The sequence below is a fragment of the Cherax quadricarinatus genome, chromosome 34 (genome assembly GCF_038502225.1).
Source record: "Cherax quadricarinatus isolate ZL_2023a chromosome 34, ASM3850222v1, whole genome shotgun sequence".
Classification (NCBI taxonomy): Eukaryota; Metazoa; Arthropoda; class Malacostraca; order Decapoda; family Parastacidae; genus Cherax; species Cherax quadricarinatus.
Window position 1 is genome coordinate 20,872,424 of NC_091325.1, and position 26,724 is coordinate 20,899,147.

A 26,724-nucleotide genomic window follows, 5' to 3' on the forward strand; every position below is an offset into this window, starting at 1 on the left:
TAAAATGCCGGGAGCAAGGGGCTAGTAACCCCTTCTCCTGTATATATTACTAAATTTAAAAGGAGAAACTTTCGTTTTTTCTTTTGGGCCACCCCACCTCAGTGGGATACGGCTGGTACGTTGAAAGAAAGAAGAAATGGATGAACAATAGTGCAGTGAGAAAGACACTGAGGTTTGTAAATACACAGTAGAACCTCCAATTTTGAACATATCGCTTATCGAAGTCTTCGAAAATCGATCGCTTTTTTCGAACCAACTTTGTCCCTATTATTGAACTTGCCCCTTCTTTCGAACCTCCAGGTACCAGACCTGTCCGCCAGCCCACTCTGTCCGCGTCCCCGTGCAGGTGTCGTGAGCCAGTCTGGCTTTGTTGATGCTTTAGTGAATACTAACCTGCGGTCTCATTCAAACATTTTACAATAAATTCATTGTGTTTAGTGCTTGTGGTACTGTGAAATAAGCTACCATGGGCCCAAAGAAACTTCCTAGTGGTACCCCTGTGGTAAAGAAAGTGAGAAACACCATAGATGTGAAGAAGGAAATAATACAGAAGTATGAGAGTGGTGTGCGACTTGTTGAGCTTGCCAGGATGTATGGGAAAAACAAGTCGACCATCACTTATATCCAGGCAAAGAAAGAACAAATCAAGGAAGCTGATGTTGCAAAAGGTGTTGATCTGCTAACCAAAAAAAGACCACAGACAATCGATCAGGTTGAGAAGTTGTTGCTGGTGTGGATCAAGGATAAAGAGATGGCAGGTGATAGTGTTTCAGAGATGATTACTTGTGAAAAGGCAAGGAAGTTGCATGCCGATTCAAAGATTAAGGAGATTTGCGCCAAGTGGAATGATGTCCAAATGTTTGTGGAGAAGTACCACCCTGAGCAAGCTGAAACAAGCCATCTTTGCAACAAGTTCAGTGACAGAACCATGTCCCATTTTAGGGAAATCTTAAAGAGGCACCAGAAATAGAGGACTGTGGACAGTTTTTTTGTGAGACAGGGGTCCAGTGACTCTCAAGCTGGTCCTAGTGGCATTAAAAGACAGAAGGGAAGTAACCCCAGAGAGGGCTTTGATACCTAAAGTCCTTATGGAGGGTGATTCTCCTTCCAAACACTAACCCCAACTTCCTCTCTCCTCCCTATCTTCCAGGTACCATCACCAATCTTGAATAAGGGTAAGTAAAAATGTTATTTTATATGTTTATTTAAATGTATTAATAATTGTATACTATATTTGTTGTGTGTATGTAAAACTATAATGTAATGCTATCTATAAAATGTATTTTTTGTGAATATTTTTGAGTTTCTGGAACAGATTAATTGTATTTTCATTATTTCTTATGGGAAATACATCTATTGCTTTTCCTTTCAAACTTTTCGACTTTAGAACTAGCTCCTGGAATGGATTAAGTTCAAAATTTGAGGTTCCACTGTAGTGTATTTTTCACAAGGGAAGATAAATTATTATTTGTACTTAGTAGCATTTTGTAATTTGGAGATAGTGGAACCCTGAGTTTCGGCTGCCCTGAGTGTCAGCCGCTTCGAGTTTCAACCGCTTTTTTCGGCCAGATTTTGTCCCGAGTTTCGGCCGTTGCCCTTTGTTTCAGCCGGCATACCAGACCTGTCCGCGCCTGTGCGCCTCCCCACACAGGCATCATGAGCCAGTCTAGCTTTGTTTACCCTTGAGTGAACATTACCCTGCACACTCATCCAAACATTTCACAATAAATCCATTGTGTTTAGTGCTTGTTTATTTATTGTGACTGTGAAACAAGCCACCATGGACCCAAAGAAACTTCATAGTGGCAGTGAGGCAGTGGTGGAGGCAGTATTGGAGGCAGTGGTTGAGGCAGTGGTGGAGGCAGTGGTGGAGGCAGTGGTGGAGGCAGTGGTTGAGGCAGTAGTGGAGGCAGTGGTGGAGGCAATAATAAGTCCTCCCTCTCTCCTCCCCTCTATCTTCCAGATGCCAGCAAGAGTCTTCATAAAGGTACGTAAATGTGATTTTAAATCTTTATTTAAATGTTTATGTATTGTATTACTCATTTAACCCTTTGACTGTCGAAACCCCAAATCCTGAGGTGTCTCCTGGTGTTGCAAAATATTTGAAAAAAGTTATTTTTTTCCTATGAAATGATAGAGAATCTTTTCCCAATTGTAATGACAACAAAAGTACGAAATTTGATGGAAAACTTACGGAATTACGCTCTCGCGAAGTTAGTGACCTCGGCGATGTTTACGAATCTGCGATTTCGCCCACTTTGAGCCATATTTTTGGCTAATTCCATTGTTCCAGTTGACCAAACTCATAACTATTTCTTTATAACTCCATTTGTTCTATCGATTGAGTACAAGAAACTGCCCATTTACCGATTGCAACTACCCAATAAAGTGGTCAGAAATTGGCAATTTGGCCAACTTCATGCAAATTAAAAAATATGCCAGTTTCAAAATAGGATCCAGAATGAACAATGTAGACATTCCTGGCTCTAAAATAACATTTTCTTTGTTCATCAGTCATGTCTCCAGGCCCCTCTGATATTACTCTTGCTTTCTATTTTGAATTTTTATTCAAACAAAAAATAGAAGATTTACTGTTATGCAGACTAATGGAATATTGTAATAATTATATAAATAATATCAACCAATTCATGACTGCATATTAGAATTGCTAGTTGGACATTTATTGGACAATGGCATCATTTGTTTACTCTTGAACATTGGCAAAAATCAAACATTTTCCCTACTTTGAGCTCCATTTCAAGGTTCTTTTCACAATAAAACCAATCACAATCACCTCTATTTCTATAACATGTTTTCCATTCTATCAAATGTGACTACTAAAACGAGAATACAGTGGACCCTCGACTAACGCTATTAATCCGTTCCTGAGAGCTCATCATTAGTCAAAATAATCGTTAGTCAAGTTAATTTTCCCCATAAGAAATAATGGAAATCAAATTAATCCGTGCAAGACACCCAAAAGTATTGAAAAAAAAAAATTTTAACACATGAAATATTAATTTTAATACACACAAACGGAAGAAGACATGCACAGTTACATGACACTTACCTTTATTGAAGATCTGGTGATGATTGATGGGATGGGAAGAGGGGAGTGTGTTGATGGTCTTAGTGTTTAGAAGGGGAATCCCCTTCCATTAGGACTTGAGGTGGCAAGTCCTTTTTTGGGGTTACTTCCCTTCTTTTAATGCCACTAGGACCAGCTTGAGAGTCACTGGACCTCTGTCGCACAACATATCTGCCCATAGAGGCCTGTACCTCCCGTTCCTTTATGACATTCCTAACGTGTTTCACAACATTGTCAGTGTCACCATTAAACACTTGTTCAGGTTTCAGTCCTTCACTGTCTATGTACTCCTTGAATTCCTGCACATATTTTTCAGCTGCTTTTTGGTCCAAACTGGCAGCCTCACCATGCCTTATCACACTATGTATGCCACTACGATTCTTAAATCTCTCAAACCAACCTTTGCTGGCCTTAAATTCACTCACATCACCACTAGTTGCTGGCATTTTTCTAATTAAATCATCATGCAACTTCCTAGCCTTTTCACATATGATCGCTTGAGAGATGCTATCTCCTGCTATCTGTTTTTCGTTTATCCATACCAATAACAGTCTCTCAACATCTTCTATCACTTGCGATCTCAGTTTCGAAAACATAGTTGCACCTTTGGCAAGAACAGCTTCCTTGATTGCCGTTTTCTTGGCCACAATAGTAGCGATGGTTGATTGGGGTTTTGTGTACAGCCTGGCCAGCTCGGAGACATGCACTCCACTTTCATACTTAGCAATGATCTCTTTCTTCATATCCATAGTAATTCTCACCCTTTTTGCTGTAGGGTTGGCACTAGAAGCTTTCTTGGGGCCCATGGTGACTTATTTTGCAGGTGCAATCACTAAAAAGGCTGTGATAATATGAAATGTTCCGATTGTATGCTTGGAAGTGACCGCGGTGGCTGGCTGGCTTGTAAACACTGGCCAGAAGTGGACGCGTCTCAGATGGAAGGAATAGTGTTGGTCGAGTTTTTTAGCGCTAATCGAGGCAAAATTTTTGCGATAAAATGTATCGCTAGTCAGATTTATCGTTAATCGATGCCATCGCTGGTCGAGGGTCCACTGTATAACCATAAAACCTATACGAAAATACACCTCAAAGTCGGCGTTTTAATCCAAAAACATGGTCAGTTTTTTTTTCTCATTATGCACTGCATGCTGCAGGATTTTTTTTATATGGATATGGTGCACACTGACCACACAGACCCATTCTCTTACATTTGGGCCTACCAGGTTTCTCCTGCTTGATTTGAAGCTGCTAGAATTTTTAAGTATATATACGTCAAACACGGTGACTCATAAGATGTACATATACGACCGAAACAGTCAAAGGGTTAATACTATATGTATGTTTCGGCTCCTGGAATGGATTACGGCTGAAACTCTGGGTTCCACTGTACATGAACGGTATATAATACTGCAACATCTGGGTATCTTTGTAAATGTTTCACCATCCAGTGGCTTTATCAGTACAGTGGACCCCTGGTTTTCATCCGGTCTGGATATTGTACAATTCGAATTTTGACCACTTTTTTCAGCATTTTTTTTACCCTGGGTTTCATACCTCCGCTTGGAAATCGTTTGTATGAGACGCATCCATCCACCCGGGACGTGGCCCCCACTCACACGTACGTGACTCAGTCTGCTTTTGTTACTCATAGAGAATGGTCGTGATGGTGGTAGAGGGTGGTGGTGATAGTGGTTGTGATGGTGGTAGTGATTGTGGTAGAGGGTGGTAGTGATTGTGGTAGAGACAACTTCTCCCTCTTCCCTCCTCGCTGTCTTCCGTACGCCAACAAGAGTCTTCAATAAAGGTAAAAGTGATGTTAAATGTTCATTTATCAATTTCATTAGTGTTTTATATTTATTTCTCATTGTTTTCTGTATGTAAAACTATGGTTATTCTCTGTAAAATGTATTATTTTTTGTTAATATTTTTGGGTGTCTGGAACAGATTAATTAAATTTACGTTATTTCCCGTGGGAAATATTACTTTGGTTTTTGTCCATTTCGGATTTCAACCGACTTTCTGGAACGGATTAAGGATGAAAACTGGGGGTCCACTGTACATACAAGGACATTATGTGAAGACTGTAGAACTGTATACAAAAGAGGGGATAATTGGTCCTGTAGCCGTAGAGTTGGTGATGAGCACCATAATCTTGAAGAATCTGAAGCACAGGCAGGAAGATTGGTGCTTTTATAAAAGCACTTATTCACATGGCTTGTAATGAATTTTGTATGATTGTAGTATGTTTAATTTTCAGGTATGATACAGTACTGTATTATCTTGATGTAGTTGTGAGTTATTGTAACATCATAATGTCAGTGGCAAAGATACACCATTTATTTTTTAATTTCAGAGAGTAAATGAGGACACATTGAGCAGACATAACCCACCTCACTGTTTAATCTGCAATGCTAAACTGTCAGCATCTGCCAGGTCTGCCATTGCCATATTTTCTAGAGAGGTAAGAACACTTTTGAGTGATTACTGTATATGCATAATTTTTTAAAATTATTTTTTTTGTTCTAGAGAACATTTTTAACCCTTTGACTGTCGCGGCCGTATATATACGTCTTACGAGGTACCATGTTTGACGTATATATACTCATAAATTCTAGCGGCTTCAAATCAAGCAGGAGAAAGCTGGTAGGCCCACATGTGAGAGAATGGGTCTGTGTGGTCAGTGTGCACCATATAAAAAAAATCCTGGAGCATGCAGTGCATAATGAGAAAAAAAAAACTCCGACCGTTTTTTTAATTAAAATGCCGACTTTGTGGTCTATTTTCGTATAGTATTTATTGTTGTATTCTCGTTTTCTTGGTCTCATTTGATAGAATGGAAAACATATTATAGAAATAGAGGTGATTTTGATTGATTTTACTATAAAAAGAACCTAGAAATGGAGCTCAAAGTTGGGGAAATGTTTGATTTTTGCCAATGTTCAAAAGTAAACAAATGATGCCATTGTCCAATAAATGTCTAACTAGCCATTCTAATATGCAGTCATGAATGGGTTGATGTTATTTATACAATTATTACAGTATTGAAGTAGTCTGCATAATAGTAAGTCTTCTATTTTTTGTTTGAATAAAAATTCAAAATAGAAAGCAAGAGTAATATTAGAGGGGCCTGGAGACATGACTGATGAGCAAAGAAAATGTTATTTTAGAGCCAGGAATGTCTGCATTGTTCATTCTGGACCTTATTTTGAAGTTGTCATATTTTTTAGTTTTCGTGAAATTGGCCAAATTGCAAATTTCTGACCACATTATTAGGTAGTTGAAATCGGTAAATGGGCAGTTTCTTGTACTCAATCGATAGAAAAAATAGAGTTCTAAAGAAATAGCTATGAGTTTGGGCGACTGGAATAGTGGAATTAGCTGAAAATAGGGCTCAAAGTGGGCGAAATCGCCGATTTGTAAACAGCGCTGAGGTCGCTAACTTCGCGAGAGCATAATTCCGTCAGTTTTCCATCAAATTTTGTTTTTTTGGTGTCATTACAATCGGGAATAGATTCTCTATCATTTTATAAGAAAAAATAATTTTGTTTTTTTTTTGAAATTTTGCGACACCAGGAGACACCTCAGGATTGGGGGTTGCGACAGTCAAAGGGTTAAATATCTTATGTGTTATGAATTTTTTTTTTAAAATATGAAAAAAAGTGTACCAAACTCAGTTTAATTAAATGAAAAATTTTCATCATTTTTTTTTAACATCAGTGATTTCCCACCATGGTAAGATAACTCTCAAAAAATAACAAAGTTCAGATGACACTTCATACAGCAACATCCCCAACTTTCCTTTGGTGCTCAGGAACTGTACTTTCCATATTCAAGGCTAAAGTCAAGCCTACTGGTTTTCCCTGAATCCCTTCAAAAATGTTTACATTGCTCATACTGCTACAGCATGTTAATGTGTCCATACTCGCTTGTTGGATGCTCAATTATTATTATTATTATTACTATTATAATCAAAAAAGCGCTAAGCCACAAGGGCTATATAGCACTGCAGGGTAGGGAAGGAAGCGAGGGTATTGGGTGGCAGAAGGGGGTAGGGATGATCAGTAGTTTACAGAAAACAGCGGGGCAGGGGATAGTGCGGGGGCAGAGGGTAGCAAGAGATTGAAGTAGAAAGGGCTGAAGGTATCATCAGAGTTTGTGAAGTAAGTCAGTTGTTGTCAAAAAGTCAATGAGAGAGTCCGGATGAAAGGTAGGTCCATCAGCAAGAAGGGAAGGTAAAGAGAGAGCAGCAGAGCGAAGACGACGTCAGAGGTAAATTCTGTGTGCTCGTTGATAAAGTGGGCAGTCTAACAGAATGTGGCTGACCGATAATGGAACCTGACAATTCTCACAGCGAGGAGCAGGGGGCCTCTCCATGAGATATCCACGAGTAAGACGAGTATGGCCAGTGCGAAGATGGGAGAGAGGAGTCTCCCAACCTCGACACTGGTGACAAGAAGACAGCAGTAACCTATACTCGGTTTAATAGATTGAAGTTTGTTACCGAGCAGAGTAGACCAATGTTGTTGCCAATGGGTGTGAAGGTGGGTAGCTATTGCAGCAAAATAGTCCGTAAATGGAGCAACTCTACATGAAACTGGTAGGTTATGTACTGCTGACCGCGCAGCAGTGTCTGCCTGTTCATTGCCCTGTACGTCAACATGACCAGGGACCCAACAAAAAACAATATCTTTATGCTTGGTAGAGATGCGGCATAGCCAAAGTTGGATAGGGAGGACTAATGGGTGAGGTGTATCAAATTTCTGTATAGCCTGTAAAGCACTAAGGGAGTCTGAGACAACCACAAATGATGACACAGGCATAGATGCAATACGGATAAGTGCTGCAAGAATGGCATACAATTCAGCAGTAAAAATACTAGCCGAAGATAGTAAATGCCCTCGTATGACGCTGTCCAGAAACAATGCTGTGAATCCTATGCCGTCAGAAGACTTAGAGCCATCTGTGTACACTGCAATGGCATGAGAATGAGAGTGGAAAAAGAGAACGGGAAGCTACCGTAGACAGTTGGGCTTTCGAGCAAGGGAGCGAGAAAGAACAGACTCGAACAGCTGGAACTTCCCAGGGGGGTAGGGAAAAGTGAGATGCTACATGAACATAGAAAGGTGGTAATCGAAGAGAAGACAAGAGCGAATGTAGGTGAAGAGAGAAGGGACGAAGCAAACAGGGGCGGCGAACAAATAAAGAATGCCTGCTAACATCGGTGACCATTCTATAAATGGAAGGATTGCAGAGATCATGAGAGCATACATAGTAGTGAAGGCAATGGGTATCACGGCAATCGGATAAGGATGGAATGTTCGCTTCTGCATAGAAGCTCTCAACAGGGGAAGAGCGAAAAACACCAAGGCATAAACGTAATCCTTGGTGATGAATGGGGTTAAGGCTAGAGAGAGTAACAGGAGAGGCCGCTGAATAGATCTGGTCACCATAATCAAGTTTCGATAAAACGAGGGTGGAATGTAGGCGAAAGAGAGTTCGATGATCAGCTCCCCATAAAAGATGAGCAAGGGTTTTAAGAAGGTTCAGCCGGCTGTGACAGGTTGCCTTCAGAGAGGTAATGTGAGGTTTCCAGAATAACCTACGGTCAAAGAGGAGGCCTAGAAACCTGACTGTATCATGCTCAGGGATACGGGAGCCATAGAGGTACAAAGGATGATCGGAGGTGACAGAGCATCTGGTGAAAGTAATTTGGTGAGTTTTGGTACTGGAAAATTTAAACCCATGTGTGGTGGCCCAATTGGAAACACGGTCGACAGCATGCTGGAGAGAATAATGAGGTGACAGTCAGCGCCTGCACAGGCAATAGCGAAGTCATCAACATATAGTGATGACCAAATATTGGATGAAAGACTAGAGGCCAAATCATTTATAGCAAGGAGAAATAGTGTTGTGCTCAGAACCCATCCCTGGGGGACACCTTCAGCTTGGATAAATTCCGGGGAGAGCACATTATTAACCCGAACACGGAAATGTCTGTCAGTTAAAAAGTTCTTAAGGAAGGATGGTAGATTGCCTCGGAGGCCTAAGGAGTGGGCTTGGGCCAAAATATTATACCTCCAAGTTATGTCATATGCCTTCTCAAGGTCAAAAAATATGGCAATAATGGAGTGGTTATTCGCAAAAGCATTACGAACATACGTATCCAAGCGTAGTAAAGGGTCTGTGGTAGAACGGCTCTTATGAAAGCCATATTGATGAGTGGAGAGACTGGAGTTTACCTGGAGACCTGGAGAGAGTTCCGGGGGTCAATGCCCCCGCGGCCCGGTCTGTGACCAGGCCTCCTGGTGGATCAGAGCCTGATCAACCACTGTTGTGTGTCTCTAAATACCACACTAAACGTCTATTTACCAGGTGTTTCATCACTTTGCAAACAGCACTGGTAAGAGTAATGGGACAATAGTGGGAGGCTTCATGTCCCGTAGTACCCAGTTTGCGGAAAGGGAGAATAATGGCAGATTTCCACAGCTGTGGAAGAACTCCTTGTGACCAAATAAGATTGAAAAGGCATAATAGGACTGCAAGGGCTTACTGATGTAAATGTTGTAGCATACGAATATGAATGTCGTCGGGCCCAGCTGCCGATGATCGGCAAGCTGAGAGTGTTGCCTCCAGTTCCTGAAGTGTAAAAGCACATTATACTGTTCTTCTCTGAGAGAAGAAAAGTCCAAGGGTGCTAACTCTCTGGCAGACTTTGAGGAAAGAAACGAGGGGCATAGATGGAGCCCCTGAGAAATATGGACCAGATGATTGCCAATTTCATTGGCAACATCTAGTGGGTTTGCTATATCAACACCGGTAACCCGCAGAACAGGAGCCGGGTCAGGAGAATATTTACCACTCAGTTTTCGTACTTTTTTCCAGACTGCACTCAGAGGAAGCAGAGGTGATGGTGGAGACATAATCTCACCAGCAAGTGTGTTTAGCGTCACGGATGACACAGCGAGCGATTGCACGCTTCTGCTTAAAATCAAGTAGTCTCTCCATGGTTTTGTTGTACCGGTACCTGCCCCACACAGCGTGTTTCAAACGTACTGCACGAGCACAAGCAGGAGACCACCAAGGCATGCATTTCTGAGAATGCCTGCCCGAAGTTTGGGGTATAGAATAAGAAGCTGCAGTTAAAATGGAGGGCGAGAAGAGGTGTAAAAGCTCATCAATGGAGGACGAAGAAGGAACCTCACTCAAAACAGTTAGTCGTGAGTAAAGGTTCCAATTTGCCTGATCAAATTGCCAGCGTGGGATACGAAGAGGTGGTGAATATGAAGGGGAAGTAAGAATGATTGGGAAATGATCGCTGTTATGTAAATCTGGGAGAGCAGACCAGGTGAAGTCTAATGCGGTGGAGGAAGAGCAGACTGAGAGATCGATGCAAGAGAGAGCATGAGTCCGAGGATCAAAATGGGTGTGAGTACCTGTATTTAAAACATGGAGGGGGTGGGTAGCAAGAAAAGCCTCTAACTGAATGCCACGGGAATCACAGTGAGACCCCCCCAGAGGAAATGATGGGCATTAAAATCGCCAAGTAACAGAAGTGGTGGCGGTAATGACGAAACAAGAAAGGCAATATCTGGGATAGATAATGCCTGAGAAGGAGAGAGATACAAAGAACAGAGTGTATACCACCTGTGCAAGTGAATACGGGCTGCTGTGTAATGTAGCGAAGTATGAACAAATAGCTGATGGTACGGAATATCAGTGCGTAGAAGGGCACTTTCATTAAAGGTCCCATCAGGAAAAGGATCTGAAGAATACAATAAATTATAGCCTGAGATGGGATAGATAACAGCAAAGTGTAATTTTGGTTCCTGTAAGCAAACACCAACAGGGGAAAACTGGGAGAGCAACATCTGAAGCTCTCCCCGATTACCCCTGAGGCCGCATATATTCCACTGTAAATAGGCCATGATTGGCAATGATAAAGATACCTGAAATCCACAGTTAAGGGTACCTACGGACTAGAGGGTGGCAAAGGAAAACGTTCAAGCAGCGAAGGAACGGTGCGCTGTGAAGAAAGGAGTTGTGCAGATGGAGAAGAGGAAAGAGAAGGAACAGAGGGTGGATCAGTGTCCATTGATGGTTTCCTCGCTGCAATATATTCAGAGATAGCTTCAAGTGTTTCGGAGTTCAGAGACGTCGTATGGGAGACAATATTGGAGATGGAAGGAGGAGGAGTTTGAGTAAAGATCGGAACTGTAATGGACTGTACCAAGGTAGGGGGGGGGGTGAAAGGGTGGAGGGAACTGGAGAAGTGTGGGAGGGGATGGAAGAGGCAGAAACCTGGGAGGTGGCAGAAGAGGAAGAAACTTGGGGGGGGGGGACAGGGGAGGAAGGCACAGTACGAGGAGAAGGATGAGCCTCCACACTTGTAACAGAGCCAGTGAAAAGGGAAGACCCAGGTACAGAGACCAGGAAGGTAAAATGTGGAGGTGGATGAAGGGAAGGAGGGGTTAAGTGAGATTTTTTGGACCTCTGAGAAGTAGAGGGACGATTGGGAGGAGGTGTCGTACGAGGTCTTGTCGATACTGGGGTTTGTGAGGGAGAACACGAAGAAGTGAGGACAGACTGAGGTGTTGAAGTAGGGACGTCTGAGCCTAGGACAGCAAAAGAATTAGATACAGGAGTGACTATGGGACTGGCAACCGCAGAGGAGGCTGCAGAAGATGGGATCCCAGAAGTGGGGGGACGTTTTGAAACACGAGAATAAGAAACACGGGGTAGTCTCCCTTGGAGGCGGAGATGAGAAACTGCCATAGCATAAGGGAGACCTGCCTCTTTGAGGCAACGAATTTCCCGCTCATTTAAGTAGACCTGGCAACGGCAAGAGTACGAAGGGTGAGCCTCATGACAATTAAGGCAAGAGGGAGCTTGACTGCAGGACGTATTAGAATGGTCATCGGCACCACAGACTGGGCATTCGGCTATTGATCTGCAATATTTTGCTGGGTGGCCAAATCACCAGCAATTCCTACACTGTTGCGGTGTAGGGATCACCTTCCGAACTTGTAACCGATGTCCTGCTACATAAACAGAGGATGGGAGTTCACGGCTGTCAAAAGTTAAACGAGCCACATTGCAAGGGTATTGTCTTTGCCCGCGGGCAGGAAGAAAATAAGTGTCTACCTTGAGAATTGGGAGATCTTGGAATTCCAGCTGTTCGAGAATGCCATTGCCACATGTCTGGAAATTCTGTTGGACTATGGTAAGGGGCAGAATAACAGTACCACTACAAGAATTGAGGGAATGATGTTTTTCGATAGTGATAGGAATAGTATCGATATGTGAAAGAGAAAAATCGTGAGCTTGGGTAGAATTCTGGACTGTGATGATGCGCGTACCACTCTTAGGAGCATGAAAGGAAATATCTCTACCAACGTGGCATAGGAGCGCTTTGCCAATACTATGGTCGGAAAGATAGGCAGTAAAAGAAGTTGGTCGTAAAGTAAAGGATTTAGTCTATTGTGTGGTTCGAAACCGAGTGTGGAGAGGGAGTGCATGACGTGTCAGTCTTTTCCAAGTAGAATTGGAAGGTAATGAAGTAACATAGTCAGGAGATTGTTGTTGGCATTTAGAAGTGGGACCAGAGTTGGTCCGACGTGAGACGGGCTGGCGATTCGAAAATCACCGCACCACAGAGGGAGGGGCTGGAAGCATGGTCAAAGGAGATCGGAGGTCAGACAAATCGAAGGAGTCAGTCAAAACCCCGGCACCTGAAGCGGGTGACGAAACAGCACCAGCAAGAGGTACAGGGGCCTTAGGAATGTCCGAAGAGTGGCCAAAAGACGACGCGAGGTCAGAACGGGGTGCGGTAACAATAAGGGGCCTGGGGATGGCGGGGTCATGGATCGGGTACTCCATGGTTAGGTTACTTTCTTTTTGTTTTTAAGAAAAAAAAAAAAGAAAGAAGAAAAGAAAATAAAAATAAAAAAAAAAGAATAAAAAAAAGGGGGGGGGGGGACCGGGGAGGGATAGTTCCTAGGAGGAATGAAAGGGCCAGAAATCTCCCTCCGTGCCCAAGAGGACCTCAGCAATGCAAGTAGCGCAGATGCAGCATGGAACCCGTGCCATACCCTACCCTTCATGCCAGTAAACCAGCAATCTGGGATAGCAACCTCACATCTGCCAAGCTACCTCGGTGGACAAAAGAGAGGGCGGCCGGATATCCGCCACAAAGCATACCTCCTTCGGCCACCACCCCCGGAATCCGAAAGGTGGCTTCCAGAGATACACCCATCACCCGAAAGACACCCAAAGCCACCCTCCGGGATACCGGAGAGGGATTGGGACATCTCCAGGCGATCCAGATTCCACGGCAAACTATGCCACCACCAAGAACCTCAACGGAATGGGATGGACCTCGGTACCCTTTCCCCTACCTAGGAACTAGTGTGCCTGTGGGAAAAATCCCAAAGGTCAAAAAGAGGAAGGGCAAAAGGGAGGGGTGGGGAGGAGGAGGAGGAAAGGAAAAAGGGGAGGATGGGATAGAGAAGGGGGGATTGGGGGGTAATTAGGTTCGGTCTGAGGAAGGAGACCGACAGGTCTAATTCCTCAGACCAAGAGCTTCTTCACCACGCCAAGGAGCCCCCCTTGAAGAGGGGATGCTCAAGCTTCTATCACTTCACCCCCTTCCCCCACTTACAACCTCCTTCATCCCCTTCCCCCACTTACAACCTCCTTCACCTGCTTTCCTTTCACTCTAACCCTATTTGGTACTACTTATACACTTTCCCTTCCCCAGATTTATATACACTCTTTATCTTATCAGACTTCATGTTTTCTTAATGGCCAAACCACCCCAACAACCCTCCTTTGCCCTTTGAATTATACCAATATACTAACGAGTAAGATACGTGAAACATTTAGGAATCTTTATTCTTTAAATGTTTTGTCTGCACATCAGATGAATGCAGGTAAATATAACACTAGAGTCAGTAGAAGTGGAAAAGTAATTTTGAAGTGATTAGTTCCTTATAGAAGGCCTTGACAGAAGACTGCAATTACAGGTGTACAGCACTTATGTAAAATTATTATTATTACTATAGTATCAATATGTGATTATTGTGTTTCTAGGAAAACATTCCCGTAAGACATTTACCATTGTTCTAGGTACGAACATCCCACCGTCAGTTGGAGGTGCACTCTGTCCTCGGTGAAATTATCAACCAAGAGCTGAAGGAAACCTTGTTACATTCTACTGTCATTTGTAGCAAATGTTTTAACCTCATTGACGATATTGACTCTATTGAAGACCAGTTAAATAGTAAGAAGCAGGTATGTTGTATGGTCAGATGCCTTTAGTGACACTCATATGAGTAATAGGAAATTGAAAAATTTCTAAGATTTTAATATTTTACACTTAGTGCCTTCATTTACTTGTTGCCTTGCCTCCGGAATTCACTATTTAATAAAATAAATGGAGTTCCGCCCTGCCACCAAAATTCACTATTTAACCCCTAAACGGTAAAAACGTATATATACGTTCTTAACACTAGCGCCCTGAACGCATATATACGTTTTTTTTTCCTGCCTCCAAATTTGGCATGATTGGCCTGAGATGCCTGGTCAGTGTAGAATGGGTCTTTACACTCGATGTGCGCAGTATTAAAAAAATCTGCGACCCCTTGGTACCTTGTGGGAGCACCAGTTCAAAGGAGCGCCAACTAGAGCAAACAGTGCGGCAAACACCTGGGATTCACTGATTTCATGTAATATTAACTCTCCCATTTTCAGAGGAATGTGATGTTAACCCCAAGTTTAGTGGCTTTGAGGTGGATGTGGCCACAAGTGATTGAGGAAATATCAAAAACTTCGATAATAACCCATGTGCAACATTTGTGCAACACCCTTTAAGAATGTCTTATAACCTATGCCCTAAGTACATATAGAGAAACAATTCTGGAACCATGTTTGCCTGGCTGCCTGCCTGCCTGCCTGCCTGGCCGGCCGGCCGGCCGCCCACCCGCCCACCCGCCCGCCCACCCGCCCGCCCGCCCGCCCGCCCGCCCACCCAGCTGGCTGGCTGGCTGGCTGGCTGGCTGGCTGGCTGGCTGGCTGGCTGGCTGGCTGGCTGGCTGGCTGGCTGGCTGGCTGGCTGGCTGGCTGGCTGGCTGGCTGGCTGGCTGGCTGGCTGGCTGGCTGGCTGGCTGGCTGGCTGGCTGGCTGGCTGGCTGGCTGGCTGGCTGGCTGGCTGGCTGGCTGGCTGGCTGGCTGGCTGGCTGCCTGCCTGCCTGCCTGCCTGCCTGCCTGCCTGCCTGCTTGGCTGGCTGGCTGCCTGGCTGGCTGCTTGCCTGGCTGACTGCCTGCCTGCCTGGCTGGCTCACTGGCTGGCTGGCTGCTTGGCTGCCTACCTGCCTGACTGGCTGGCTGCTTGCCTGGCTGGCTCACTGGCTGGCTGGCTGCCTGCCTGCCTGCCTGCCTGCCTGCCTGCCTACCTACCTACCTGCCTGGCTGCTTGGCTGGCTGCCTGCCTGGCTGTCTGTTTGCCTGGCTGTCTGTCTGCCTGGCTGGCTGGCTGCTTTCCTGGCTGGCTGCCTGCCTTCCTGCCTGGCTGACTCACTGCCTGCCTGGCTGACTCACTGCCTGCCTGCCTGCCTGGCTGGCTGGCTGGTTGCCTGCCTGGCTGGCTGCCTGCCTTCCTGCCTACCTGCTTGCCTGGCTAGCTGGGTGGATGAGTGGCTGGCTGGCTGACTGGCCAGCTGGCTGCGTGCCTTGCTGCATGCCTGTCTGGTTGCCTACATGTCTGGCTGGCTGGCTACCTGGCTAGATGTCTGCCTGCCTGGATGCCTGACTGACTGGCTGGTCGGCTGGCTGGCTGACTGTCTGGCTGACTGTCTGGCTGGGTGGATGACTGGCTGGCTCGATGCCTGCCTGCCTGCCTGGATGTCTGCCTGCCTGGATGCCTGACTGTCTGTCTGGCTGGCTGGCTGGCTGGCTGGCTGACTGCCTGCCTGCCTGCCTGCCTGTCTGTCTGTCTGGCTGCCTGCCTGCCTCTCTGACTGCCTGGCTGGCTGCTTGGCTGGGTGGGTGGCTGGCTGGCTGGCTACCTTGCTGGCTGGCTGAGTGGCTGGCTGGCTTCCTGCCTGCCTGCCTGCCTGCCTGCCTGCCTTCCTACTTGGCTGGCTGCCTGCTTGTCTGGGTGGCTGGCTGGCTGCTTGGCTGATTGGCTGGCTGCCTGCCTGGGTACCTGGCTTACTAGCTGACTGCCTGCCTGCCTGCCTGGCTTCCTACATGCCTGGCTGGCTTGTTGGCTGTATGCCTTCCTGGCTGACTGTCTGCCTGCTTGGCTGGGTGGCTGCCTGCTTGGCTGGGTGGCTGCCTGGCTGGCTGCTTGGCTGAGTGGCTGGCTGGATGGCTGCCTGCCTTCCTCCTGGCTGGCTGGTTGGCTGCTTGCCTTGCTTTCTACCTGTTTGGCTGGCTGGCTGGTTGCCTGGCTGCCTTGCTGGCCGGCTGGCTGGGTGCCTGACTGCCTGCCTGGCTGCCTGCCTGGCTAGCTGCCTGTCTGCCTACTTGGCTGACTGGCTGGCTCCTTGGCTGGCTGGCTGGCTGCCTGGCTACTTCACTGGCTGGCTGGCTGGCTGGCTGGCTGGCTGGCTGGCTGGCTGGCTGGCTGGCTGCCTGCCTGCCTGCCTGCCTGCCTGCCTGCCTGCCTGCCTGCCTGCCTGCCTGCCTGCCTGCTGGCTGGCTGGCTGGTTGGTTGCCTGGCTTGCTACCTGTTTGGCTGGCTGTCTCGCTGGCTGGCTGCCTGGATGGCTGCCTGCCTCCTGGCTGGCTGGCTGGTTGCCTGTCTTGCTGCCTGCTTGGCTGGTTTCCTGCCTGCCTGGCATCCTGCCTGCCTGACTGGCTGGCCGACTGGCTGGGTGGCTGGATCGCTGCCTGGCTGGCTGCCTGGCTGGCTGACTGGCTGACTGTCTGTGTGGCTGGCTGGCTGGCTGGCTGCCTGGGTGGATGACTGGCTGGCTGGCTGGCTGCCTGCCTGCCTGGATTTCTAGCTGGCTACCTGCCTGGCTGCCGGTGTGGCTGCCTGCCTGGCTGGCTGGCTGCCTGACTTGCAGACTGACTGGCTGGCTGGCTGACTGACTGGCTGTCTGGTTGGCTGGCTGGCTGGCTGGCTGACTGGCTGGCTCCCTGGCTAGCTGGCTGGATACCTGGCTGGCTGATTGTCTGCCTGCTTTGCTGCCTCTCTGTCTGGCTGGTTGCCTGGGTGTCTGCTTGGCTGGCTATCTGGATGGCTGGCTGCCTCCCTGGATACCTGCTTGCCTGGCTGGCTGCCTGGCTGGCTGCCTGACTGGCTGCCTGCCTGCCTGACTGTCTGGCTCACTGGGTGGATGACTGGCTGGCTGCCTGACTGACTGACTGGCTGTCTGCCTGCCTGGCTGGCTGGGTGGCTGTCTGGCTCACTGGCTGGCTGGCTGCCTATCTGACTGGTTGCCTGACTGACTGACTGACTGACTGCCTGGCTGTCTGGCTGGCTGGGTGGCTGGCTGGCTGGCTGACTGGCTGGCTGGCTGACTGGCTGGCTGGCTGGCTGGCTGCCTGCCTGCCTGCCTGGGAGCCTGGCTGGCTGCCTGCTTGTCTGTCTGCCTGCTTGCCTGGCCGGCTGGCTGGCTGCCTGGCTACCTGCCTGGCTGGCTGCCTGCCTGTCTACCTTTCTGCCTGCCTGTCTGGCTACCTGCCTGGCTGGCTGCCTGCCTGTCTACCTTTCTGCCTGCCTGTCTGCCTATTTGGCTGGCTGGCTGGCTCCTTGGCTGGCTGGCTGGCTGGCTCCTTGGCTGGCTGGCTGGCTGGCTCCTTGGCTGGCTGGCTGCTTGGCTGGCTGGCTACCTCACTGGCTGGCTGCTTGCCTGCCTGTCTGGCTGGCTGCCTTCCTCCTGGCTGGCTGGCTGGTTGCCTGGCTTGCTGCCTGTTTTCCTGGCTGCCTCGCTGGCTCCCTGGCTGGTTGTTTGTCTTGCTGCATGCTTGGCTGGCATCCTGCCTGCCTGCCTGACTGGCTGGCTGACTGCCTGTCTGACTGGCTGGGTGGGTGACTGGCTGGGTGGCTGGCTCGCTGCCTGGCTGGCTTGCTGCCTACTGGCTGACTGCCTGTATGGCTGGCTGGCTGTCTGGCTGCCTGCCTCTCTGACTGCCTGGCTACCTATCTGCTTGGCTGGCTGCCTGGCTGGCTGCTTGGCTGGGTGGGTGGTTGGCTGGCTACCTTTCTGGCTGGCTGGCTTCCTGTCTGTCTGCCTGGCTGCCTTCCTACTTGGCTGGCTGGCTGCCTGCTTATCTGGGTGGCTGGCTGGCTGCCTTCCTACTTGGCTGGCTGCCTGCTTGTCTGGGTGGCTGGCTGGCTGCCTTCCTACTTGACTGGCTGCCTGCTTGGCTGGCTGCCTGTCTGGGTACCTGGCTTACTGCCTGCCTGCCTTCCTGGCTTCCTGCATGCCTGGCTGGCTTGTTGGCTGTATGCCTTCCTGGCTGACTGTCTGCCTGTCTGCGTGTCTGGCTGCCTGCTTGGCTGGGCGGCTGCTTGGCTGGGCGGCTGCTTGGCTGGGTGGCTGGCTGCTTGCCTTCCTCCTGGCTGGCTGCTTGCCTTGCTTTCTGCCTGTTTGGCTGGCTGCCTGCCTGGATACCTGCCTGGCTTGGTGCCTGGCTGCCTGCCTGGATACCTGCCTGCCTGGCTAGCTGCCTGTCTGCCTACTTGGCTGACTGGCTGGTTCCTTGGCTGGCTGGCTGGCTGCCTGGCTACCTCACTGGCTGGCTGCCTGCCTGCCTTCTGGCTGGCTGGCTGGCTGGTTGCCTGGCTTGCTGCCTGCTTGGCTGGCTGCCTCGCTGGCTCCCTGGCTGGCTGCCTGGATGGCTGCCTGCCTGCCTCCTGGCTGGCTGGTTGCCGGCCTGCCTGCCTGGCTGGCTGGTTGGCTGGCTGGATGCCTGGCTGGCTGGATGTCTGCCTGGCTCTCTGCCTGGCTGGCTGGCTGCCAGCCTTTCTGACTGGCGGCGTGTCCTGGCTGGCTGGCTGGCTGGCTGACTGACTGGCTGGCTCCCTGGCTGGCTGCTTGCCTGGCTGGCTGGCTATTTGCCTGGCTGCTTGTCTGCCTGGCTGGCTGGCTGAGTGCCTGCCTTGCTGCTTGGCTGACTGGGTGGCTGGCTGAGTGCCTGCCTTGCTGCTTGGCTGACTGGCTGGCTCCCTGGCTGGCTGCCTGGCTCCCTGCCTGGCTGCTGGCTGCCTCCCTGGCTGGCTGGCTATCTGCCTGCCTAGCTGGCTGGCTGCCTGCCGGCTTGACTGGCTGCCTGCCTGCTTGGCTGGCTGCCTGCCTGCTTGGCTGGCTGCCTGCCTGCTTGGCTGGCTGGCTGCCTGCCTGCTTGGCTGGCTGCCTGCCGGCTTGGCTGGCTGCCTGCCGGCTTGGCTGGCTGCCTGCCTGCTTGGCTGGTTCCCTGGCTGGTTGCTTGGCTGCCTGGCTGGGTGCCTGGCTTGCTGCCTTGCTTGCTGGCTGGCTGCCTGCCTTGCTGGCTGGCTGTCTGACTGGCTGGCTGTTTGGCTGGTTGGTTGCCTGGCTTACTGCCTGGTTGGCCGGCTGCCTGCCTGCTTGCCTGGCTGGCTGGGAGGCTGGGAGGCTGGCTGCCTGGCTGCCTGCCTGCTTGGCTGGCTGGCTGGCTGGCTATCTGCATGCCTGCCTGCCTGCTTGGCTGGCTGGCTGGCTGGCTATCTGCATGTCTGCCTGCCTGTTTGGCTGGCTGCCTAGTTGGCTGCCTGTCTGCCTGCCTGCCTGGCTGGCCGACTCGCTCGCTCCCTGGCTAGCTGCCTGCCTGCCTGGCTGCTTCGCTGACTGGCTGACTGGGTGTCTCGCTGGCTTTCTGACTGACTGCCTGTCTGGCTGCTTGCTTGGCAGGCTGCCTACCTGCCTCTCTGGCATCCTCCCAGGCAGGCTGGCTGGCTGGCTGCTTGCCTGCGTGGCAGGCTGGCTTCCTGCTTGCCTGCCTGCCTAGCTGGCTGCCTGGTTGGCTAATTGCCTGGCTGGCTGGCTGACTGGCTGTCTGCCTGCCTGGCTGCTTCGCTGACTGGCTGGCTGGGTGCCTCGCTGGCTTTCTGGCTGACTGCCTGACTGGCTGCTTGCCTGGCAGGCTGCTTACCTGCCTCTCTGGCTGCCTGGCTGGCATCCTCCCAGGCTGGCTGGCTGCTTGCCTGCGTGGCAGGCTGGCTTCCTGCCTGCCTGCCTGCCTGCCTGGCTGACTGGCTGGCTGGCTATCTGCTTGCCTGCCTGCCTAGCTGGCTGACTGGTTGGCTGGCTGCCTGGTTAGCTGGCTGGCTGACTGGATGGCTGACTGCCTGCCTGACTGGCTGGCTGGCTGGCTGGGTGGATGACTGGCTGCCTGCCTGCCTGGATGGCTACCTGCCTGCCTGGATGGCTAGCTGGCTGCCTACCTGCCTGTTTGGCTGGCTGCCTAGTTGGGTGCCTGTCTGTCTGCCTGCCTGCCTGCCTGGCTCGCTGACTGGCTGGCTGGGTGCCTCGCTGGCTTTCTTGTTGACTGCCTGACTGGCTGCTTGCCTGGCAGGCTGCCTACTTGCCTCTCTGGCTGCCTGGCTGGCATCCTGCCTGCCTGCCTGGCTGGTTGGCTGGCTGGCTATCTGCTTGCCTGCCTGCCTAGCTCGCTGACTGGTTTTCCTGGCTGCCTGGTTGGCTGGCTGGCTGGCTGGCTGGCTGGCTGGCTGGCTGCCTGCCTGCCTGCCTGACTGATTGATTGACTGACTGACTGGCTGGCTGCCTGCCTGCCTGCTTGCCTGACTGGCTGGCTGGGTGGATGACTGGCTGCCTGCCTGCCTGGATGGCTACCTGCCTCGATGCCTGCCTGGCTGCCTGTATGGCTAGCTGGCGTCCTGCCTGGCTGGCTGCCTGCATCGCTGGCTGGCTGCCTGCCTGCCTGGCTGGTTGTCTGGCTGGCTGCCTTGCTGGCTGGCTGGCTGGCTGGCTGGCTGGCTGGCTGGCTGGCTGGCTGGCTGACTGATTGACTGACTGCCTGCCTGTCTGGCTGTCTGGTTGGCTGGCTAGCTGGCTGGCTGCCTGGCTAGCTGATTGCCTGCCTGCTTGGCTGCCTCTCTGGCTGGTTGCCTGGCTGTCTGCTTGGCTGGCTGCCTGCCTGGATACCTGCCTGCCTGTCTGGCTCACTGGGTGGATGACTGGCTGGCTGCCTGTCTGGCTGGCTGGGTGGATGACTGGCTGGGTGGCTGGCTGGCTGCCTTACCTGCCTGACTGACTGACTGACTGACTGACTGACTGACTGCCTGCCTGCCTGCCTGCCTGCCTGCCTGCCTGCCTGCCTGCCTGCCTGCCTGCCTGCCTGCCTGCCTGCCTGCCTGGCTGGCTGGCTGTGCCTGCTTGCCTGCCTGACTGTCTGGGTGGATGCCTGGCTGGCTGGCTGGCTGGCTGGCTGCCTGCTTGCCTGTCTGGCTGTCTGCCTGCTTGCCTGGCAGGCTGGCTGGCTGCCTGCTTGCCTGGCAGGCTGCTTGTCTGCCTGCGTGCCTGGCTGGCTGACTTTCTGGCTCCCTGTCTGGCTGCCTGGCTGGCTTCTTGCCTGGCTGGCTCCCTGGCTGGTTGCTTGCCTCGCTAGCTGCCTGCTTGCCTTTCTGGCTGGCTATCTGCCTTCTTGGTTGGCTGGCTGGCTGCTTGCCTGCCTGGCTGGCTGGCTGGCTGCTTGCCTGCCTGCCTGGCTGCCTGACTGCCTGGCAGGTTGCCTGGTTGGCTGGCTGCCTACCTGCTTGCCTGGCTGGGTGCCTGGTTGCCTGCCTGCTTGCCTGGCTGGCTGACCAGATGGATGACTGGCTGGCTACCTGCCTCCCTTGCTTGCTGGCTGCCCAACTGCTTGCCTGCCTGAGTGTCTGGCTGGCTGGGTGGATGACTGGCTGTCTGCCTGCCTGCCTGCCTGGCTTGCTGGCTGGCTGCTTGCTTGCCTGCCTGGATGCATGGCTGGCCGCTTGCTTGCCTGCCTGGATGCATGGCTGGCTGGCTGCCTGACTGACTGACTGACTGGCTGGGTGGATGACTGGCTGGGTGGATGACTGGCTGGGTAGCTGGCTGGCTGGCTGCGTGCATGCCTGCCTGCCTGCCTGACTGGCTGCCTGTCTGCCTGACTGGCTGCCTGACTGGCTGCCTGCCTGTCTGGCTGCTGGTCTGGCTGACTCACTGGCTGGCTGGCTGGCTGGCTGGCTGGCTGACTGACTGACTGACTGACTGACTGACTGACTGACTGACTGACTGACTGACTGACTGACTGACTGACTGACTGACTGACTGACTGACTGACTGACTGACTGACTGACTGACTGACTGACTGACTGACTGACTGACTGACTGACTGACTGACTGACTGACTGACTGCCTGGCTGGCTGGCTGGCTGGCTGGCTGGATACCTGGCTGGCTGATTGCCTCGCTGGCTGCCTTCCTGCTTGGCTGCCTCTCTGACTGGCTGGCTGACTGCTTGGCTGCCTCTCTGACTGGCTGGCTGACTGCTTGGCTGGCTGTCTGGCTGGGTGGATGACTGGCTGGGTGGCTGGCTGGCTTCCTGCCTGCCTGCCTGCCTACCTGGCTAGCTGGCTGCCTGCCTGCCTGCCTGCCTGCCTGGTTGGCTGGCTTGCTTGCTGCCTGGCTGGGTGGCTGCCTGCCTGCCTGCATGCCTGCCTGGATGGATGCCTGCCTGGATGCCTGCCTGCCTGCCTGCCTGCCTTGCTTGCTGGCTGGCTGGCTGGCTACCTGCCTGCCTATCTGGCTGCCCACCTGCTTGCCTGCCTGGCTGCCTGGCTGTCTGGCTGGGTGGCTGGCTGCCTGCCTGCCTGCCTGCCTGTTTGGCTGCCTCTCTGACTGGCTGACTGCTTGGCTGGCTGTCTGGATGGCTGGCTGCCTGCCTGCCTGGCTGGCTGGCTGCTTGCCTGACTGGCTGACTGTCTGCTTGCCTTTCTGGCTGCTTGCTTGGCTGGCTGCTTGCCAGGCTGACTGCCTGTCTGGCTGCTTGCCTGGCTGACTGCCTGTCTGGCTGCCTGGCTGGCTCTATCTGTCTCCATCTGTATCTATGTGTATGTCTGTATGTGTCTGCCTGTCTCAGTCTATCTGTCTCTCTCTTTCTGTTTGTCTTATATACTTTGTATATATTCCTAGACAACAGTAAATGACCAAGGCAGGTGTAAATGTCCACCTGTCAGTGTGTTTGCGACAATTTGAGTACAATTTCAGTACCTAATATTAGTGTCAGAACAAAGATTGGTTATGAAATAACAAGAACTACTATACATTGTAATTATCAGAACACAAACTTATATAAAATAATATAAAAACAAGTAAAAAAGGTATATCAGCAACAAATCTGTAAGTGGCAGGACTCCATGTTGTTATTTATTATAATCAGAAAGAAGTGACTCCATGTTGTGTCAGGTGAGCATCCATTGCCACCTTCTCAGCCTCATATCTCTGAAAGTACTGACCCTAATTTTTTTTTAATCCTATAACACTTAGAAAAATGTGTTCTATATTTCTATAAAAACTATTTTTTTTTTTCAAAATATTCGGGGCACTGGGCAAGATCCATAAAGGAGGAGACCAAACAGACTTGAATAACTATAGGCCAATATCCAACTTACACCCTCTCTTTAAAATCTTCGAAAAATTAATTCATAAGCGAATCTATTCCTACCTCATCTCCCACAACATACTCAACCCCTGTCAATTTGGGTTCAGGCCTAATAAAAATACTAATGATGCTATTATACACATGCTAGAACACATATACACTTCAATAGAGAAAAAAGAAGTCCCACTGGGGATCTTCATAGACTTACATAAAGCTTTTGATACAGTTGACCATGACTTGCTCCATATAAAATTGTCGCACTATGGTATAAGAGGGCACTCCCTCAGCTACCTAAAGTCTTACCTCAGCAACAGAAGCCAATATGTGTACACAAACGGGGCAAACTCTTCAGCACAGCCAATACAGTTGGTGTCCCACAGGGAAGTGTCCTAGGCCCTCTTCTCTTTCTCATATACATAAATGATCTACCAAATGCATAGCAACTACTCAAACCCACACTATTTGCAGATGACACTACATACGTCTTCTCTCACCCGAGCCCAGTCACGCTAGCCAATACTGTACTGTGAATACCGAATTACAGAAAATATCTACCTGGATGAGTACTAACAAACTTACTCTAAACATTGACAAAACCTACTTCATTCTGTTTGGTAACAGTGCTACAGACGTCCCTCTTAACATAATGATAAACGGATCACCTATCACAAAACTCACAGAGGGAAAATTCTTAGGAATCCATCTTGATAATAGACTCAAATTTCAAACACATATACAACAAATTTCCAAAAAAATTTCCAAGACCGTAGGCGTACTATCGAAGATACGGTACTCTGTTCCACAGTCAGCCCTCCTGGCCCTATATCACTCACTTATTTACCCCTATCTCACCTATGGAATTTGTGCATGGGGCTCAACAACAATAAACCATCTCAGACCATTAATTACCCAACAAAAGGCTGCAGTCAGAATGATAACAAATTCCCACTACAGGCAGCACACTCCACCAATATTCAAAACTCTAAACCTACTCACCATACAAAACATCCATACTTATTACTGCACCTACTACATTCATAGAACACTTAATTCTGATATAAACCCTCCCCTCAAACGTCTCCTTACCAACCTCAACAGAACACATGACCATAACACAAGGCACAGATCACTCTTTGATGTTCCTCAAGTCCATCTCACGCTATGCAAAAACTCAATGCACATAAAAGGCCCTAAAATCTGGAATTCATTACCTGTGAATATAAAAGAAACACTGTCTGTTTATAAATTCAAGTCTCTTCTCAAAAATAACTTACCCACAACTAAATAAATACTGGATAATTGTATCTCATAAATTGTATCTCATAAATGTTTCTCATTATTGTTTCTCATAAATGTCTAACCTGTGACCCAATCAAACTTTATTTTTTAATTACATTACCCAACAGAATACTCCATTCTACTGAATGCTCAGCAACACAGTAAATGACCATATGACCTGTCTTTGTAATACTCATTTGTGCTAACTTGTTATCTGTTTACAATAATGTTTTTACCACTGAATATATCATTGCTTAGTTAATCTTAAGTTAATTTTAAGCCTGCCCATAATGCTCTGCATACAAGGGGTTTTGGCATGCTGCAATGTAATAACTGTATTCCTTTGTACTTCACTGTATCATGTTCAAATTAATAAATACAGTAAGGCCCCGCTTTATGGCGTTCCGCTAATACGGCAATGTCAAATTATGACCAAAATTTGCTATACGGCAAGCGGTCTTTTAAATACGGTGCCCCCACCCGGTTTGTTTACATTTTCCGTGACCACATCTATTATGTCAAGAAACTTTCCAAAATTTAAAGTGTTTTAAAGTTACTGCATATTTTATATGTACTCTGATAATTATACTTATGTGTACCTGTACTTAAATATACTTACACACTGTGCTGGTGTGCAGGTACACATTAAAATCGCTAAGTCTCTCTCTACTCATGACGCCAGTACTACGTAATAATAATCACTCTTGGGCACACTATATGTCTTATTTTACATCAATATAGACATTTTCATTAATCCATCTATGATATTTTCCTCAAAATTATATATGAAACCCATTACATAGCATATAAACATGATACATACACTCAGAATAAAAATTGATGTAAATATGAGATTTGTTTACAAAGCTGTGTAGGTAGTGTCGGAAGAATTACGTTTTCTCTAGTCAAACACTGGGGGGTAACTGTAGAAAAATATTCTTTTCGTATGCCTTTACTCTATGTATAGCAATTCACAACCCTTGTGGGTTTAGTGCTTTTTATAATAAATAATAATAATAATAATAATTAATAATAATAATAATAATATTATTATTAATATTAATACAGTGGACCCCCGCATAACGATTACCTCCGAATGCGACCAATTATGTAAGCGTATTTATGTAAGTGCGTATGTACGTGTATGTTTGGGGGTCTGAAATGGACTAATCTACTTCACAATATTCCTTATGGGAATAAATTCGGTCAGTACTGGCACCTGAACATACTTATGGAGTGAAAAAATATCGTTAACCGGGGGTCCACTGTAATAATAATATTATTATTATTATTATTATTATTATCATCTTCATTCACTCTAAAAATGGTGTGTTGCTGTTTGTTTATTCTGAAATAACTTGTAAACTTGTACACAATGTAAGAGTATTTATATTGTGAGGTAATCATTATTAAAATAAAAAAAATATTGAGGTAAATGTTTTACAAACTCTCACAAATGGACGTGAATGAACTAAAAGTAGACACATATTAATATGCATTTCGCCTGACCAAGTGATCGTCCACTACCTGTTCAGTTTGTGTTCATACATTGTCTCAACTCTGTATCTCGTTCTCTCTCTCGTTTACTCTTTCGTTAACTAGTTGGCTCTCATTGACGATGGCGTCTAAGGTTAGCTGTAATAAAAAGAGAAGTCGTAAGCCTCTTGCTTTAAGTGCCAAGGTAAAGGATGATTATTATTATTATTGAAGATTCACCGGTATTCTCCCGGCCCGGGCTTTTTCCAAGTGG

The 26,724-nt window shown here is 48.9% G+C and overlaps 1 protein-coding gene across 4 annotated transcripts in view; it reads left to right on the plus strand.

Moving 5' to 3' along the window:
• LOC128693796 (uncharacterized) overlaps nt 1-26,724 on the plus strand; it is an 82,259-nt gene that overhangs the window by 36,205 nt on the left and 19,330 nt on the right. For 3 of the 4 annotated variants that reach the window (XM_053783685.2, XM_053783688.2, XM_053783689.2), the window contains 2 exons: nt 5,442-5,549; nt 14,213-14,377. In XM_053783685.2, coding sequence (XP_053639660.2) covers nt 5,442-5,549; nt 14,213-14,377 — 273 coding nt within the window. Of the gene's footprint in view, nt 1-1,272; nt 1,988-5,441; nt 5,550-14,212; nt 14,378-26,724 lie in introns of those variants that run through there. The other variant, XM_053783687.2, reaches the window with a different exon arrangement.